The sequence below is a fragment of the Notechis scutatus genome, chromosome 2, assembly GCF_049901735.1.
Source record: "Notechis scutatus isolate UNSWTSFEM ecotype Mainland chromosome 2, rNotScu1.2, whole genome shotgun sequence".
Lineage (NCBI taxonomy): Eukaryota > Metazoa > Chordata > Lepidosauria > Squamata > Elapidae > Notechis > Notechis scutatus.
This window is the reverse complement of record NC_142010.1, coordinates 35,526,283-35,543,300: the sequence shown is the minus strand read 5'-3', so window position 1 is coordinate 35,543,300 and position 17,018 is coordinate 35,526,283. Positions and strand designations below refer to the sequence as shown.

The following is a 17,018-nucleotide window of genomic DNA, read 5'->3' as shown; positions in this document are numbered from 1 at the left end:
CTAAGAACATCTTGGCTAAATGAGTTCTCCCAGGTTGGAATTATAGAGTGAGGAGCCTCAATAATCAGCATGACAAAGGGAAATAACCAATGGTGGGATTCAAATATTTTTACCACCAGTTCGGTGGGCGTGGCTTGATGGGCGCGCTTTGCATGCGCGCACACCAATCACGTACTTTGCGCAGGCACAGAGGCATTTGCACAGGTGCAGAGGTGTTCTAACTCACCTCCTGCAAGCCTGCACGATCCCGGTCGTTTCAGCAGCTGCTGCGCAGCACTCTTCTGTGCCGTGCAAAGCAGCTGCCCTTCAAATTCAAAGGATAAAGGTGAGTAAGGGAGCCCAGTTGGGCGGGTGGCCCCAACAGCAGAGCAGCGGAGAGTTTGGTCTCCGCTGCTCATCGCTGCTACCGGCTTGGCAGAACCGAGCCAAACCGGTAGAATAGCACCACTGGAAATAACCTATTTTTGTTTGTTTGTTCATGAGCTACTCTAGGAGAGAAATTGTTGCTGTTCGCTAATGGTGAACAATCCATTGCTGGTGCTGTTCTAAATGTCATTCTATACAGTCATTAAATAAGCAACAAATGCACAATCTTGGGGAATATATTACATTTTCACTGGTATTGAATGCCATACTGTTGAAAGTGTTAATCTCTCCAGTAGAAAAGAGCAACCTATATGTTAATATTCTATAATAAGAAAAATATGTCATACCAAAATAGATTGTATCAAAGGGTTCTTAGACCCCCTTTTTCCCACAGCAATGTTTAAATCAGAGGGTTGGGATTATGTTACTAATCACAATTCTCAAAGCTCTATAGAAGATGTAGTTTAAAGCACTTTAAATGCATTTTATGCATCTCCTTCACCACAAAGTGGGTTCATCCTTATCATTATAATGGAGAACTGACATATTTTTTTCAAAGCATCTCAATCTTTTGAACTCAGAATTCAGAGATCCGGGTCTTCGTTACAAGGACTTACTAAAACCAAAGAGGTCTCCCTGGATACACAGAGTCATGGCTTGGTGCCCCCTTTAAAAACTAAACTGAAACATTTCTTTGATTTAAAAAAGATGTGAGCTTTAAAAGCCTCTGAGAGTCTTCTCGTGCTCTTAAAAAATCCAAATCAGAGAATAATTTCCAGTTAATGTACTCACTTTCCAATAACGTCTCCCCACTTGGTTCCCTAAGGCCTTGACTTTCAGATTTTGAAGATATTGAACCTCACTTCAAAATAATATGGTATCAATAGCTCTTAGACTTATATGCCGCTTAATAGTGCTTTACTCTGTAAGCAGTTTACACAGTCAACCTATTGCCCCCAACAATCTGGATCTTCATTTTACTGACCTCGGAATGATGGAAGGCTGAGTCAACCTTGAGCCAGTCCGGATTGAACCTCTGGCAGTCAGGAGAATTAGTCTGAAATTCAGCATTTCAACCGCTGCGCCACCACGGCAATAATAATAATAATAATATACTTATATGCGAAAATGCCAAAACCAGTCTGAACATCTGGCTGACTGTGCGATGAATAACAACAACAATGATAAGAATAAGAATAAGCAAAGAAAACACCTTACTCAAAACTGCCTATGTAGTCAAATGCTACCTTAACAGCTCTTAGATCCCTGATTACAACTTAAACTGTTAAGTTTTTATCAATTTCAGACTATGAATCAAATTGAGGATTAACAATGATAACAACAATAATAATAATATATAATATATAATAATAATATAATAATATATAATAATAACTTGGAACATCATACGTTTTAAGAAGATACTTGGTCGATACCTTGGATGCTGGCAGCAACCCGTATCAACCATCAATGCCAGCCAATAATATTTGTGATACATTTTTAATTGTTCGATTGAGTTTCATGTTTCATGAATAAAAATATAATAATAATCATGTAAAATAATAATAATTCAACTCAACAAAAAGGGTACATTTGATGTGCTTTAGCAGATGATAACATTAAATAGTATGGAGCTTGATTAGTATTGAATTGTAATCTGTCCAGAATCTTTTGGGAATCAGGCAGTCTCAAAGAAGACTAAATAAATAAATACCCTAGTTCTGGAGGAAAAGACCCTAAGAGAATACCAGAAATGTTAGCTAGGCTTGGAAGTAATCAACAACAATAGTATCCTGGAAGAGAGTAAAGGTAAATTAATTGCATGATGCAAGAACATTGCATCATATCCAGGATCATCTCTATTGGTCTCAAGGTCATCGCTATTTTTTATACTTTACAATCTCTTTAATTATTTTCCAGATTTAATTGACATCAGTATCTTCTGTAATTATTCTTGTGCAGATGGTCAGATTAATGTAACATGTGCTTTAATCATCACATGGGCACAAAAAGTAAGCCGAGCTATTTTGGACTTCATAAAATTAGTTGTCCTTCTTTCTCAGCTAGTTTGATTTGGAAAATTCAGTTTGGGTCATAAAATTGAAAACTGTTAATTACCTATTCAAGCCTGTGATATATTGAATCATAGTAGTCATCCTTATTTATTGTATTATTTTCAGTTTCATTTATATACCATCTTTTTTTTCTGGGAGTTTCAAAGAGCCAGTTTGGACTAGTGGTGGAAGCACCAGGCTAAAAACTGGGAGACGTTGAGTTCTAGTTCCACCTTAGGCATGAAGGGTGACTGGGTGACTTTGAGCCAGTCCCTCTCTCTCAGCCCAACCTAACTCACACGGTTTTTGTTGTGAGGAAAATAGGAGGAGGAAGGAGCGTTAGATAAGTTCACTGCCTTGAGTTATTTACACAAATAATAGGGGGGGGGATATAAATAAATGATCAAAAGCAGTGGATTTAGGAAGTACATGATCCAAAGTCACCCAGGGAGCTTCTGACATGGCAAATGGGATTGAACTTGGGCCTTCCCACTCCTAGTTCAACTCTTGGATTATGACACCACATTGGTTTTCCATATGTTTCAGATGATTACTCTCTGTTACTGTGTGTGCTTGGAATCATTCTGACAAGAGCCTATATTATTATTTAAAAGCATATGTTTACAGCATAGATGCATTTCTGAAAGACTGAACGTGAGGGTTTTTCTTTTTCTTCCCCAGGTTGAAGCAATTTTAGTAAACATATTTGGTGGAATTGTCAATTGTGCCATTATTGCCAACGGTATCACCAAAGCTTGCCAAGAGCTTGAACTGAAAGTGCCTCTCGTGGTCCGGCTTGAAGGTAGGTGGTGGAATTCAAACTCTGTTGGATACCTTTGTTTCCTTTGATCTATTCTCTGATGGTTGATGCTGGAGCTAATTTTCTAGAACATACAATATCAGAGTTGGAAGAGACCTTGGAAGTCTTCTAGTCCCAGCAGGGGACCCGATACCATTTCAGTTCATGTGAAACTAGAATGAGATGGTTGTTTCAGGGCAACAAATTGTGATGACCGCACAGAGGTAACACAGGCAGTTGGCAGTTCAAACCACCCCTTTATTGCTCCAAATTTCCCCAGACGCTCCCACGTTTCTGGCAAGTCCCAGAGCAAAGTGATGACACACATACACACACAGCCTCTGGCTGCAGATAGTCCAGCCCAATGCTTTGAGCACCACGGCTGCAAAGCAAGAAATCCAGGAAGAATGCAAGGAATCCATAAAAGTTCAAACGTTGGTGCTCAACACTCCAGGAATTCAGCATTTGCTCCTGACAGATGCCCTTCCTCACAGTGTCTCCTTAAATCTCAGCCCCCAGGTGTGCCTTTTGAAGAGGGGTGGGGCGCTCTCCTCTTGAGTATTCCGGTCACTCTGCGCTGTTCTCGCCTTCTCTCCTCTCTCCATGCTCAAGGATCAGGAGGGGGTGGTCCTTGCTCATCGCCTGAGCTCTGTCTCTCATGTTCACTGCTTAGCCTTCTGCCCCTCTTCCTCCCTGCCTATAAGCCATCCCAATTCTGAAAGGCCGTGGACTGACTGGGCCTGCTCCCCCACATTTTCCTCCCAAGCCAACGAAGCCGCCCCCTCAATCTCCATCTGCTCCAGTTCCAGGTCATCTTCCTCCACAGATACAGGCTCCGACAGGGGCATGACACAAATTCTATAAGATGTGCAGCAGAGGGCAGGCCGCTTGCCATTCTTTTTGATTGAAGGAGACTCAGACTCAACGTTCTGGGTTGGCTGGACTTCAGTTAATATCTCAGAATTACAGCCCTCAGATATAATGAAAGATGCTGCCTGTCACTTGTCTCAAATCCCCATACAGCTACCGCTCTATCCGTTCTCTAGAAACGGTATGGATAGAACACGGAATAGACTTTTTCTTTGACAGAAAACTGTGTTAAATCAATTGATAAACACGTCAATGTCACCCACACAGGATTCACTGTTGCAGCATTTTAGCTCATTCATACCTTTTCATAGCTTTAAACCTGCTTTCTGCAACCTGATATCCTTCAGGAATATTAGGATTGCAAATCCTAGAACCTCTGGCCATCTGGAGGCTATCAAGTTATGGTAGGCTGCTTTAATCCTATCGTGTTCTAGATCCAGAGGGAGTCAGACCACCTGCAAAGTAACAGGTCTGATCTCTGAGTCAAATATTGTGGTTGTTACAACACAGTTCTTATGGAAATGATCTTTATTGTTTTGACATATTACTCTAGAATCTAGGATGCAGCCCTGCCAACAAACTTCACAGCCATTAGCTAAGGTAGTATCGGTGATGACTCTAGTCTTCCTTGTAAAAAGTGCACACTATTTCCATAATCTCTGGTTCCCCATACTATAATCTCTGGTTTTCCATGCTTGTCTCTTCATTAAATAAATCTCACATGATTTGAGACAAAAATTAATAATAATTCATAATGTTGAGAACTCCAGGACACTGTAAAATGAAGCTGAAAGAATACAGCATGGAACAACCCGTTCTCTTTCATGCATTTCAATGACAAAAGGTTCATAATTATTCCTATAAACCTTTAGTAGATTTGTGGCTGGACTATAAAAAATTCTTTGCTCTCCTGCAGCAGTATATTGCAGATGTCTTGATGAGTAAAGTTTTAATCAGTCAACTCTGTCTTGATTTAGCAGGATTTTCTGGACAAATCTTTGTTCTCAGCTGTGTAATAATTACAAGCTGTTTTACCAGTGGATAAAGAAAGGATTAGTCTTTCGTTCAAAAATAGTAACTTTATACTTACAGGTATTTGCTTGATATAAAAGAAAGAAAGAATGAATGCTCCCCAACTGAGAAGTACTTTTTTTTTTTTTATAAGTGCCCAAAGTGATTAGAAGAATCATGTACTTCGTATTTAACGGATGAAGTAATTGTTCCTGCTGGGCAAGTGCACCTCCTCTCTTTCAAGAGATTTTTATAACTAATTGTTGATTAAAATTAGGTAATTACTGGATTAAAATTAGGTAATTATTGCCCGTCCAACCTATACGAAGATTTTCCTAGACTACAGACTTACACAAGGAGATTGATCTATCGGTCGTACCTCTGCCTGCCGCAAGAGCTATATAACAGGAATTTACATCCATAATATACTTATGCATGCATTGGTGACCTCCTTTTGAATGGAGCAGGCAGCTTTGTGAGAATTCAGCCAATGCAAGCAGCCCAAAGTGAAGATACCATACAGGTAGTCCTTGATTTATGCCCATAATTGAACTTATAATTATGGTCATAAGTCATGCTGATTGAGAAGGGAGTCATCATGTGACCGCACCTGATTTGACAGTCTTTTATTTTTGCAGTCATTAAGTTGTTAAATGAAACTGTTGTTTGCTATAGGTGGGTTTTTCCCCCCAGAAACCAGCAGTAAATGCCTGTTTCCAGTGAAAATGTTGTAAATCACAAAACTGACGGGTACTGCAAACAGCCATAAATGCAGGCCAAAATATGACCACATGACCACGGGGAAGGAAGGCCTGCAAGTACCTTTTGGGGTTCATTGTAACTTAGAATGGCCACTTGGTAACTGATCGTAACTTGAGGACTTCTGTAATGTTAACAAGAGGGACAGGGTCAAGATTTTTTACCTTTTTGGAAAGCTAGTTTGGCCTGGCTCCTTGTTCTGACCTAGGCTTCCCCAAAAAGCACCAAGCAGACTCTTTGTCCCGGCAAAACCCCTTTTATTAAACAAAGGTGAATTTCTTGCATTCACATTCGGCCAAAGGCCTGGCAAACAGTCTTTCAAGGGTCTAATAAGGAGCACAGACCTTATCTAGCTTGGAGAGCTGCCAAGTTAGTACTCACAAGGAAGGGCTCAGCGCAAAGTCTCTGAGATGCACAGACAGATCTTCACACTGCTGCAATGAATGAATGGTTTCCTGCAAAAGCCCTCTCCCCTTTTGCACCTCTTTTAATCCATATGGGAGGGGCCGTTCACCATCCACTTGTGGCCTTACTCCCACATCGACCCTTAGTTCACAATTGTTCTTTTCTTTTGGCAGCTCTGCGCATGCGCAGGCTGGGAACCGGCTCCAGCTGCTCCTCCGCCTCACTGCTGTCCAACTGAAGGCAGCTGAAAACTGCCAGACTACCCTGGCCCCATCTCTGCCTCTGACATAGAGCCCTCATCCGAGCCTTTCTCAGCCTCCAGGACTGGCCCCTGTTCCTCCCCAACCTCCTCAATGTCCGACTCTGCTGCCAGCTCCCTTAGCCGCCAGCGGACCACAACACCCTTCAACAGAAACACTTTAGGGTGGGAGGTGGTTGGTGCGTTAAGAGGAAAGGCACCATCTTCGCTCCGCTCTCCTCGAGTCTGTGTGGGGTTTTTTTTAGCCTATATTTAATCCTCAGTCGTTTTAATTGTTCTTATAATTGTTTTTACATTTCTATTTTTTATTACATTGTAAGCCACCTAGAGTTGCTCCGGACAGTGAGATGGCAGCATATAAACTTAATAAACAAATAATAAAAAGTAGTTTGGAAAGCAATACACTATAACATCTTGCGGTGGTGTGCTTCAAATAATAAAGATAATATAGATGTAGATCATTCCAGGAAACAAATACAGGTAGTCGTTGACTTACAATCAATTTTGAGCCCAAAATTTATGTTGCTGAATGAGACCTTTGTCAGGTGAGTTTTGCTCCATTTGATGACTTTTCCTGCCATAGTTGTTAAGTGAATCACTGCTGTTAAGTTAGTAACTTGGGCATTAAGTGAATCTGGCTTCCCCAATGTCTTCCCTTGTCAGAAAGTTGTAAAAAGGGGACCACATAACTCTGGGAGACTGCAACCGTCATAATTATGAGTCAGTTGCCGAGGGCTTTAATTTTGATCACTTGACCATGGGGATGCTGCAGCAGTCATAAATTGAAAAATGATCATAAGCCACTTTTTTCAGTGACCTTGTAAGTTTGAACGGTCACTAAACAAAACTGTAAGTCGAGAACTACCTGTGCTTGATTGAATAAATGAGAAAGTCAATGAGAGCTGTGCACCATTTTAGGGTTTCTATACACAGAGACAAGCACACTGCATGTTTTCTCTTTCTTTAGGTATTTTGATCAATGGATATTTATTAATAGATAAATCTGAAGAGGCCATATGGCACTGTAAGATTGCATTAGTCCATCCATTTAGAATGAATGAGCTGGAAGGCACCTTGAAGGTCTTCTAGTCCAGCCCTCTGCTCAAGCAGGATTTTTGAAGGCAAGCTGTTCCACTGGTTAATTGTCCTCACTGTTAGAAAGTTTCTCCTTAATTCCAGATTGCTTCTCTCTTTGATTAGTTTCCATCCATTGCTTCTTATCCTGCCCTCTGGTGCTCTGGAGAATAATTTGACCCCCTCTTCTTTGTGGCAGCCCCTCAAGTACTGGACTATTGCTATCATGTCACTCCTAATTCTTCTTTTCTTTAGACTAGCCAAACCCAAATCCTGCAGCCGTTCTTCATATTTTTTTGTCTCCAGGCCTTAGATCATTTTAGTTGCTCTTCTCTTAACTTTTTCCAAGGTCTCAACATCTTTTGGTAGTATGGTGACCAAAATTGCAGTATTCCAGGTGTGATCTTACTAGGGTTTTATAAAGCGGTACTAATACTTCATGTGATCTTGATTCTGTTCACATTGCAGTTCTCATGTATTGGTTTAACATATATATATCTGATAAACATATATAAGTTGTGTCTAGTCTTTTCTGCAAATAATGCCACAAAATAATTAAAACATGGTTTGAAAACAATAAGTCCAGCCAAGTACAATCTGACTTGATGCAGAACATAAACCCAGCCGCATGCAAATATGTTTTCTTTATTTTTAAACTTCTATTGCAAATATCACATGCACTCCTGGTTTCTAACAATAATAAGGAAACCAAATTCTGCCATTTTTTTTTTCCAGTCTTCCAATGACCTGAATTGGTTTGGAATCCAGCTGTGGCACAGTTAGTAAAATGGTTTGTCTGATTACCCTGTGTATTATAGTTCACATTTAAGGGAAATCTTGATTATAGAGAGAAACCATGCAAATTTCTCTTCCATGTTATTTCCTCTGTTTAACGGCTTCATTTGGTGCAAGCACAGCAAGGATTGTTTTGATTGCTTGGGACTGGAACTCTGTTTACAGTTCTCTAACACCATCCAGTGGCAGTAGGTTAATGTTGGTTTACTTCAGTGAAAAAGAAAAATTCTGTGTTTTCAAACCACAAGTCAGGAAGGGGGGGAAAACCTTAGCTCTGATATTTTTTAGTCTTCCGCTGTTAAATACATTGCAGCCTTTTTTTATAAAGATTTCTGGCACTTCAAATATCAAAGGAAGCTCAGTTTATTAAAATCACAGCTTTTGATCACAGATTCCAAACAATGACCCTTCGCAAAATGTTTTAAACAACACTGACCATTTTTGTGGCTTTAACATTATGTTTTATCAAATGCAAATATCTTTTGTTTCCTTTTATTTCATAAATAATATTTATTTTTTATTTATTGATAAAGATGAGTGCAACCGATATTATTGAACTAATCATTCTTGTTCATAATGCTCAATGCATTATGTCAATCTTCCCCCCACCTCTCTTATAGGACTGTTTTATTCTATGCAATGAATTTTATTCATCTTTATGCCTTTGATGAACATTTTTTTGCAGAAATCACTAATAACTATTGTGAAAGTATTTCCTATAATAAGAAAGATAGTAATAAAAAAAAGATTGGATAAAACCTGTAACTATTTTGGGGAAACTTGTCTTCTTGGTCTTTTCATCGTTTTTGAACAGCACTATAGAAATCTGAAAGAAACTATATATAGCTTGGATCCTAATTCTAATACTTTGCTGTAGCAGAGCTCCTTGTAACACCTATATAGATATTGTGTCTACCTATGAATATGTTCTTCAAACATTTTTTAAAAACTCAGGACACTAATATAGTGGTTTCCTGATTTTCTTCTCATTTCTGGTGTTTCCTATGGATATTATATTGTCAGCTGCCCAGAGTTATTTTGGGTAGTGATGTGGGCATATAAATTTAATTTAATTAAGTAATTAAACATTGATAAGGGTTTGGTAAGGCAATATCAACAACAGGAAAAAGAGAACATGGAGTCTCTCTTTTGACATTTACAGAAAGCTTGACACTTCCATCAAACTAAAACAATCTTAGTGCCCATTGGAGATTTTAACCAGCTCAGCATGTTGTCTTTTTAATAAATTACCTGTGGAAAAAACCCTATTATATTTGATCATCACATTCTTTGAAAATGACCTGGGACATTGATCAGAGCAGACGATCATTTTTAGAATGACTATCATTCTTGTATCCGCATTGAGTATTATCTCCAGTTAAAAAAGCTGAAGCAGCACAAATTATTAAACATTGAGATAAGTAGTTCATTATTTTCTAGTGGCAAAGGAAAAGGGAATTTGGTCAAAATTATGTTTGCCTTTGAGAAGTTGCCTTAAGCCTCTAATATGTGTATAAATATAGAACAGTAATGATTAGCATTAAGGAGAACTAGAGTTTGTTAGTTTGTTGTTATTTTGGGGAACAACTGTCAGTACAAATAGTCCAGTTTTCCAACTAAGTAACTGACCATTTTTCATACTTTGCCTGTTTATTTTGAGCACACACAGAGTGGGAGGGAGGGAGGGAGAGAGAGACACACAGAGAGAGACAGAGAGAGAGAGATGTATAAATCACTCCCTAGGATGCCAGTTCATCATACAAAGGTTAATACTTTTAAAAAACTAATATTGGAACTAACATAATAAACACAGATACAGGTCCATCATCCTCAACTTTTATACCAATGAAATAATGATCCCTTTTTACTGGACATTGTTCCTTGGCCATAAGTCCCGAACGGCTTTGTCAACGTTCTCTCACCTTTTTTATGAGCTCACGTGGTATGTAAGATTTGCAAAAGGCTTTATTAACATATAAAGTGGCACAAATAAAGTGGTATGGTTCGGGGGAAAAGCAGAAGCCCAACTTATCCTGGGGCAAAAGTGGGAAATGATTAACAGCAATTACAGTACAAAGTGCACTTCAGTGCTATTGTTGCTTATAGTTTTATATTTCATACACACTGCTCAGCCCAGTTTTTTTAATGCTCATAGGCTTACAATTGCACACACTGCTGGAATTGTGAAATTGTGAGCTTTAGTGTTAAAAATCAATGTTCTATGCAATATAAAGAAAAGATCTTGCAAGGCTTTTTCTTATCACATAATGAACATACCTTGATCTTTTTCTAGACAGCAAGAGCATATTCTCTGTAATGGGTATCTGCAAATATCATGTTACCACTCTAAGAAAGATGGGTTTTATCTCTTCACCATCCTCTTTCCCCTGAAATCATCTCATTTCTCTATTTTCCTGGGGAAAAGGAAGAGAATTCAAGTGATGTCTCTCTCAGCGTACACAAAGCTTTTCTCCTTATGGTTCTTCAGGTTTAAAAATATCTTTCAAAGCAGTTTTATCAGGGTGAGTTTCAAAATTCTGAATAGCTGTCTGTTATATCGATACGTATGAAGCTTTGTTGTAATGGTGTTTTCTTCTGTTAAACAAGCAAGCTAACAATTGAAATATTTAGATTCATGGAGAAAAGCAGCATGTGTATACAGAGACGTAAGAATGGATGGATAGAAAACAGACAGACAGACTTAAAATTAATTCAGTGGCAAATATTGGCTGATATCTTAAAGTAAAACATTTCTTATTCTTTTGCATCACAGTTCAGAAATTAGAAAAAAATATGGTAAAATGAAAATCATAACTATTGAGCATCTACAGTGGAGATATGTTGCTCGTCACAACTCGAGTGCTAAAAGAGACCAGCAAGGATTGAAATTTCAATCTTAAGGCCTAGGAGCAATTATTTTGAAATGATACCTGAAGTTAAAGTCAGTGTAACATTCTGCTTGAGAGACTGAGCTGTGAATCAGGAAGATTGTGGTTCCAGTTTTCCCAGTGCTACAGAATTACAAGTTAACTTCCTCTTTATTTTTCCCAAATTGTGTGCACAAACACACACACACACACACTGACACACTCCTTTCCAGGGATATGAAGATAACAGTGACCTGTTTTTAAAATTGCTGCAGAGGAATACTGATCAAACAGGCTATTCACAAAACATGCAAAATAACAAATACCTTCTACTAGGTAATACTTAGCTTTATTAATCATGATTCATGGATGTCAGCTGAGACTTTTCGAAACCTTTTAATTAGCATTAAAATTCCTTAAACAGCCTTTGCTGCTTGTTGTAGTTCCAAGGTGCCTGCCATTTTGATTTATAAGTAGAAATACTTACAAACCTGTCAGGCAGGACAGAAGATCTGGCTGATTTTGTGAAACATTTCAGCGCTTAAGGAGGGCAGGATGTGGCTCTTGGCTCTTTTCCCATCAAAATCACAATACATGTGTGAATATTTCACTCGGGCTGAGATTTCTACCCCTGGGAGCAGTTTTTAATAGTATTGTGGGCCCTCCTTATTGGCATTCATTGTTCATGGTTAAACCTGCCAGAGCATAGTGAGAGGAGATGATCTTGAATGTTGACAGCCATTGGTTATGCATATTATACTTTCTGCTACCAAGGGAAAGATGCCATTAGTGTCACGAAGTGCCCAATCAGCATCAAAACAGAGGGGAGAGAGAGAGAGAGAAAGAGAGATACTTCTGGGGAGGAACTAAATCTGCGTGAGCATTTCTGTCAGAACATTTCAACTGGGCCTGTCTTTTTTTCAGTATTAATGAACAAAGAGCTGCAGGATGTGAGCAGCGATCAGTCTTTTTTTTTTTTTTTTTTTAATTAATCTCCTCTGATTTGGTCGTGCATGTGCCTGACACGGTGTAGCACCCACATCCCTAAAACGTCTCTCTTAATTTATGACTTCTTCCTTTCTCCCTTTCTTTCTTTGCAGGCTCCAAGTCTTAACATTGACTGAGCTTGATGTCTGTGTCCACTTCTAGATCTCTGACATTACAGAGGCCTATGCATATTTACTCAGAACCAAATCCCTCTTTCTTTAAAGACAAAAAAAAGGTGGTTTGCAGTCAGGTAAACATGCATAAGGCTGTAACGTAAAAACTTTTAAAAGCTTGTATCTTTTTCCCCTCTTAAGGGAAATACATTACCCTACAACTGAATTTACAGTCTGAATAATCTCTTGTTTATCTTGTCTTGGCCAGTTCAGAAGATACCTTGAGTGGACTTCTTCCACAGGGTTGAAGCATATACTGGCCATGCCAGAGAATGCTGGAGTAAAAGAAATTGCCTTGTAGTGAACCACAGTGTTGACTTGTCTGGTTTTATTCTGCAAAAGGTATCAGCCCTGGCAGTAGAGAGAGACTAAGATAATTGCTTCTGACAACAAATGCTCAAAGTAATAGCAGCAGCCCCTTTCTGTTCTTCTCAGTCAACTGTTTGTCCAGCACAGCGTGTTCTTAAGCTTTTAAAGTAGCTGCATCCTATCAGGGTTTGGAGAAGGATAGCATCCCATCACCAGTGTTGATCTTACAATTACTGCGATATTTCGCTCCATAAGATGCACTCCCTCCGCCCCCCCCGCCCCCCCCAAAAAATGGGTGGAAATGTCTGTGCATCTTATGGAGTGAATATGGTGAATAGCAGCCAGGCCACATTAGGGGTGTCCTTTTACAGTGCTGAGTCCCGCCTCTTCTGTCTCTTTTCCGCAGGGCAGGAGTCAGTAGGCAGAGCTGGTACATGAGAGGACACCTATGTGTGGTCCTCTCAGGATCCGTCTCCTGCCCTCACTTCACTGCTACTCCATATTTGGCACTCCATGTTTTTTTTCATCTTTTCCTCCTGGAAACCTAAGTGCATCTTATGGTCAGGTGCATCTTATGGAGCAAAAAATACGGTAAATGTTTACTCTCCTGCATGTGGAATGGTGACAAAGGAGTATCATCTTGTTGGTTCATTTCCTGGAAGCAAATGTTTCTGAGGGCAGCCCTGACTTTCCCCAACCTTATTTAGGGATGCAGGACCTTCTGCATGGAAAGCAACTGTTCTGTGATGGAGAAACCACCCATCTCTAGTAGTAGGCCTAGCAAAGATCTTTGCCTTTGAGAACAGATCACTCGCTTGGTATAAGACCTCTGTTTATATTCATGTGGTAAGAACACTCCAGAGCCTGTACAGTTTTTTATGCAATGTATATTTTGATTTAGTTTTCTGGTGCTAGCTTGCTTCTTTATTCTGATAAATGGACACAAAAATAAATCATGGTAGGCTATTTATAATCTCTACCAGAGTAATTTGTATTATAGGGAAAAAAATCTTGATCTATATCTTACATCTTTGCTAATATTCCTTGTCTGATCCTGTGCTGTATAATTTATTCTGTTGAAACATTTCATGAAGAGCTATTTATCTATTAATATGCAGTTGAAGTAAGTTAAATGACTCAGTATTAAGTCAGCCAAATGGTTGTCATTGCCTTCTTCTGTCTTCTGGATCCATAGGAGATCAATACTATATTTTACAGTGATTATCCTGTACCTAGCAGATTCAATTTGATTCGGTTGCCTACTAGATTCCTACTAAATGTAAACATAGGCATTACAAAAAAAAAAAGCTGGACGTGTACTTTAATGGCAAAGAGTCAAAATCCAACAGACCTACACATTTCATTCAACCAGAAATGGTTTCAATATTGTTATGTCTTTTTTATGGGGCCACCATATGAAATGTGCTTGATCTTTTCTGCACGTTCCTTTTACAGCTTTCAAAGACTAGAAACTACGGGTCCCTAAGTTTGGTTGTTTTCTTGCAGATATTTCATTAGCCAAATTAGGTAACATCAGCAGCAGCACCTGAGCTTGGGTAATGAAATATCTGCAAGAAAACAACTAAACTCAGAGAGCACCTAGGATTCCTCATTTCAGCCCTGAGCTACAAATATTCTCCTTTATTAAAAACTAGAAGGAAATAGGAGTTAACTTTTTTTTTCCCCCTCCTCTTTCCCCTCAGGAACAAATGTTCACGAAGCCCAGCGTATTCTGAACGAAAGTGGACTTCCCATTACTTCTGCAAGTGACCTTGAAGATGCTGCTAAGAAAGCAGTGGCTTGCGTGTCAAAGAAATAAAGAGAAATGACACCAGAGATGACATTCCAGAACTGCCATTGAAGACATAATTTTAACCAGCCACGAGCACCGAGATTTGGCTTACGTGCCCTGTTAATCACAACCTGCAAAATATTCAGTGGGTGAAAAGCAACTTGGAATTTCATTTATTACACAGAAGCCTTTATTTCTCAACATTGGGGCAGAATGTTCTACAAGCAAATATGAGTAACTACTGTCAGTTGCCATTTAAGGTTTCTCTTCCTAGGTGTTAATTGCTTGTGACTACCAATTTTTCTAAGATACTTTCATGCATCCTTAATGTGAAAAAAGATATTTGATCGTGGTTGGCCCTTTGTTGGGGATTGTTCTCAAGCTAGAGGTGATATCAACGTTTAGAAGGGAGATGCCTTTCCCATATCATGCGGAGAGCTTCCAAAAATAGGGGTATGATGTGGGTTGGGAATCTGATGTTTGAAATACAAACAATCAAAAGTCTAATTCAGGCATGCCAGAAGCTTCCAGTGTGCCTCCAGTAGCTCTCTTAATTCCAAATAATATTTAATAACATTTTCCAATTAGGACTATATTACATAATTGGAAATAAATGAATGTAATTAGATTTCTACCACCATCATGTCAAACTTATTATAAAATGCAAGGATTGATATCCAATGCATACCTCATATTTGAAGAACAGTTCTGTGAAAGAATCATTTTTATTGTCCTATAAATTCTCATGTGAATGCTTTAAGTACTGAAGGAGAATTACACACTCTAATGTCACATTTGGCAGTATCCGTGAACATATGCATCCAATTAATAGTCACTGTCTTTAGAAATCAATATGTATAGTAGCTTAAAATAGTCTTATCATGAAGAAATCGAGCGGGGTGATTCCTTAAGGCATTTGTGCTGTTATTCTAACGTTATTAATCAGAATTGATAATAGTCAAAGCTATCAGGGAACCTGCTGTCATCAGAAAGAATATGAAAAATAAATTGAGGAATGATGCCACCTAAGAACTTTTAGTATATTCTGTGAATTTCAGTGCAAATATTCACCAACTGCAACATCTTCATACTGAAGTAAAGTGGATTTCCAAGTGCTTTAACTTTTGCTTGATTGTGCCTTTGATGTTTGGGAAATATGTATTCACAAAGTGCAAAGGCTATCAAATTAATTCAATAACCACATTAATATGTTTAATTAACAATGGAGTTTTGAAATTCAAGATACTTTTGAAATCAGAAGTAGGGTTATAAACAATGTTATTCAACTGACAAGCCAAGAATTTATGTGATTTTTAATAGTAAAGAATATGAATACTTTTTTGGTTTACAACAATCAAACTCTATTAATAAATTTCCCCTGGGGTTACACATTTGAATTGTGCTGATTAATGCTGTCATTTTTACCATGGTCACTAATGGCTATCAATGAAAGCCATTTTTGAGAATTGCTTTAGAAGTCGCATGAACATAGTCATTCCATTAAATGTTAAGTAAATAAAAATACTCAGTCATACACAGTATTCTTCCTATCATAAAAATCCTATAGAAGCAGGCATGGACAACTTATAAGGCACTTACAGGGTTATGTAAATGTTTGTGAACTCTTTTGAATTATCAGTATTTCTGCATAAATATGATCTAAAACATCATTTGTTCTCACACATCTTAAAACTTGATTAAGAGAACCCAGTTAAACAAATGAGTTGAAAACATTATACATTTTACCCATTTAAATTTATTCTTTGCTGTATCTTCTGTTGACAACTTTCTTTTATCACTGTGTTCCTCACTCCCTTGGCCACCCAAGAAATATGGCAAAGAGAAAAAGATGAAAGCGTGTGCTCTTTCTATGATAATATAATAATTTAGTTACTGTGCATAGAGCCATTGATTGGGGATATAAAGGAGTGAAAACGGGTACAATCAAGTATCAGGTTGTATTTTGCAAATGATTAAAGCTTTTATCTAGGCGCATTTATGTATATTTACATACATAGACAATATATATACATACATACATGTATACACATGCATACACACACACATACATGCATATATACATACATACAAATAGTTCCCATCCCATTTATTATCACAATATATCTTGTGAGGAGGTGATGGATGGCAGTTTAAACTTTATCTTGGAGAATGGACATGACTGGATCTGGTTTCCCCCATTGACTTTGCTTGTCAGAAAGTGATCACATGATCCTGGGACATTGCAACCATCATAAATATGAGTCAGTAAGCAACTGAATTTTGATCATGTGACCATGAGGAAGCTGCAATGGTTGTGAGTGTGGAAAAAGGGTCATAAGTCGCTTTTTTTTTCCAGTGCCGTTGTAACTTCGAACATTCACTAAATGCACTATTGTAAGCCAGAGACTACCTGTACCAAGTTAATCTCCCAAAGTGGGGAACCAATAAATGCCCAGTCCTATTTCACCAGGAATCTACAGCCCCCTTTCCTTGCACCA

The 17,018-nt window shown here is 38.5% G+C and overlaps 1 protein-coding gene across 1 annotated transcript in view; it reads left to right on the top strand.

The window, feature by feature from the left end:
* Nucleotides 1-15,917, top strand: part of SUCLG2 (succinate-CoA ligase GDP-forming subunit beta) — a 243,557-nt gene extending 227,640 nt beyond the window's left edge. Inside the window, exons 10-11 of the mRNA XM_026679375.2 lie at nucleotides 3,102-3,222; nucleotides 14,432-15,917. Coding sequence (XP_026535160.1) covers nucleotides 3,102-3,222; nucleotides 14,432-14,547 — 237 coding nt within the window. The 3' untranslated portion in view covers nucleotides 14,548-15,917. The remainder of the gene's footprint in view (nucleotides 1-3,101; nucleotides 3,223-14,431) is intronic.
* Nucleotides 15,918-17,018: the final 1,101 nt, after the last annotated feature.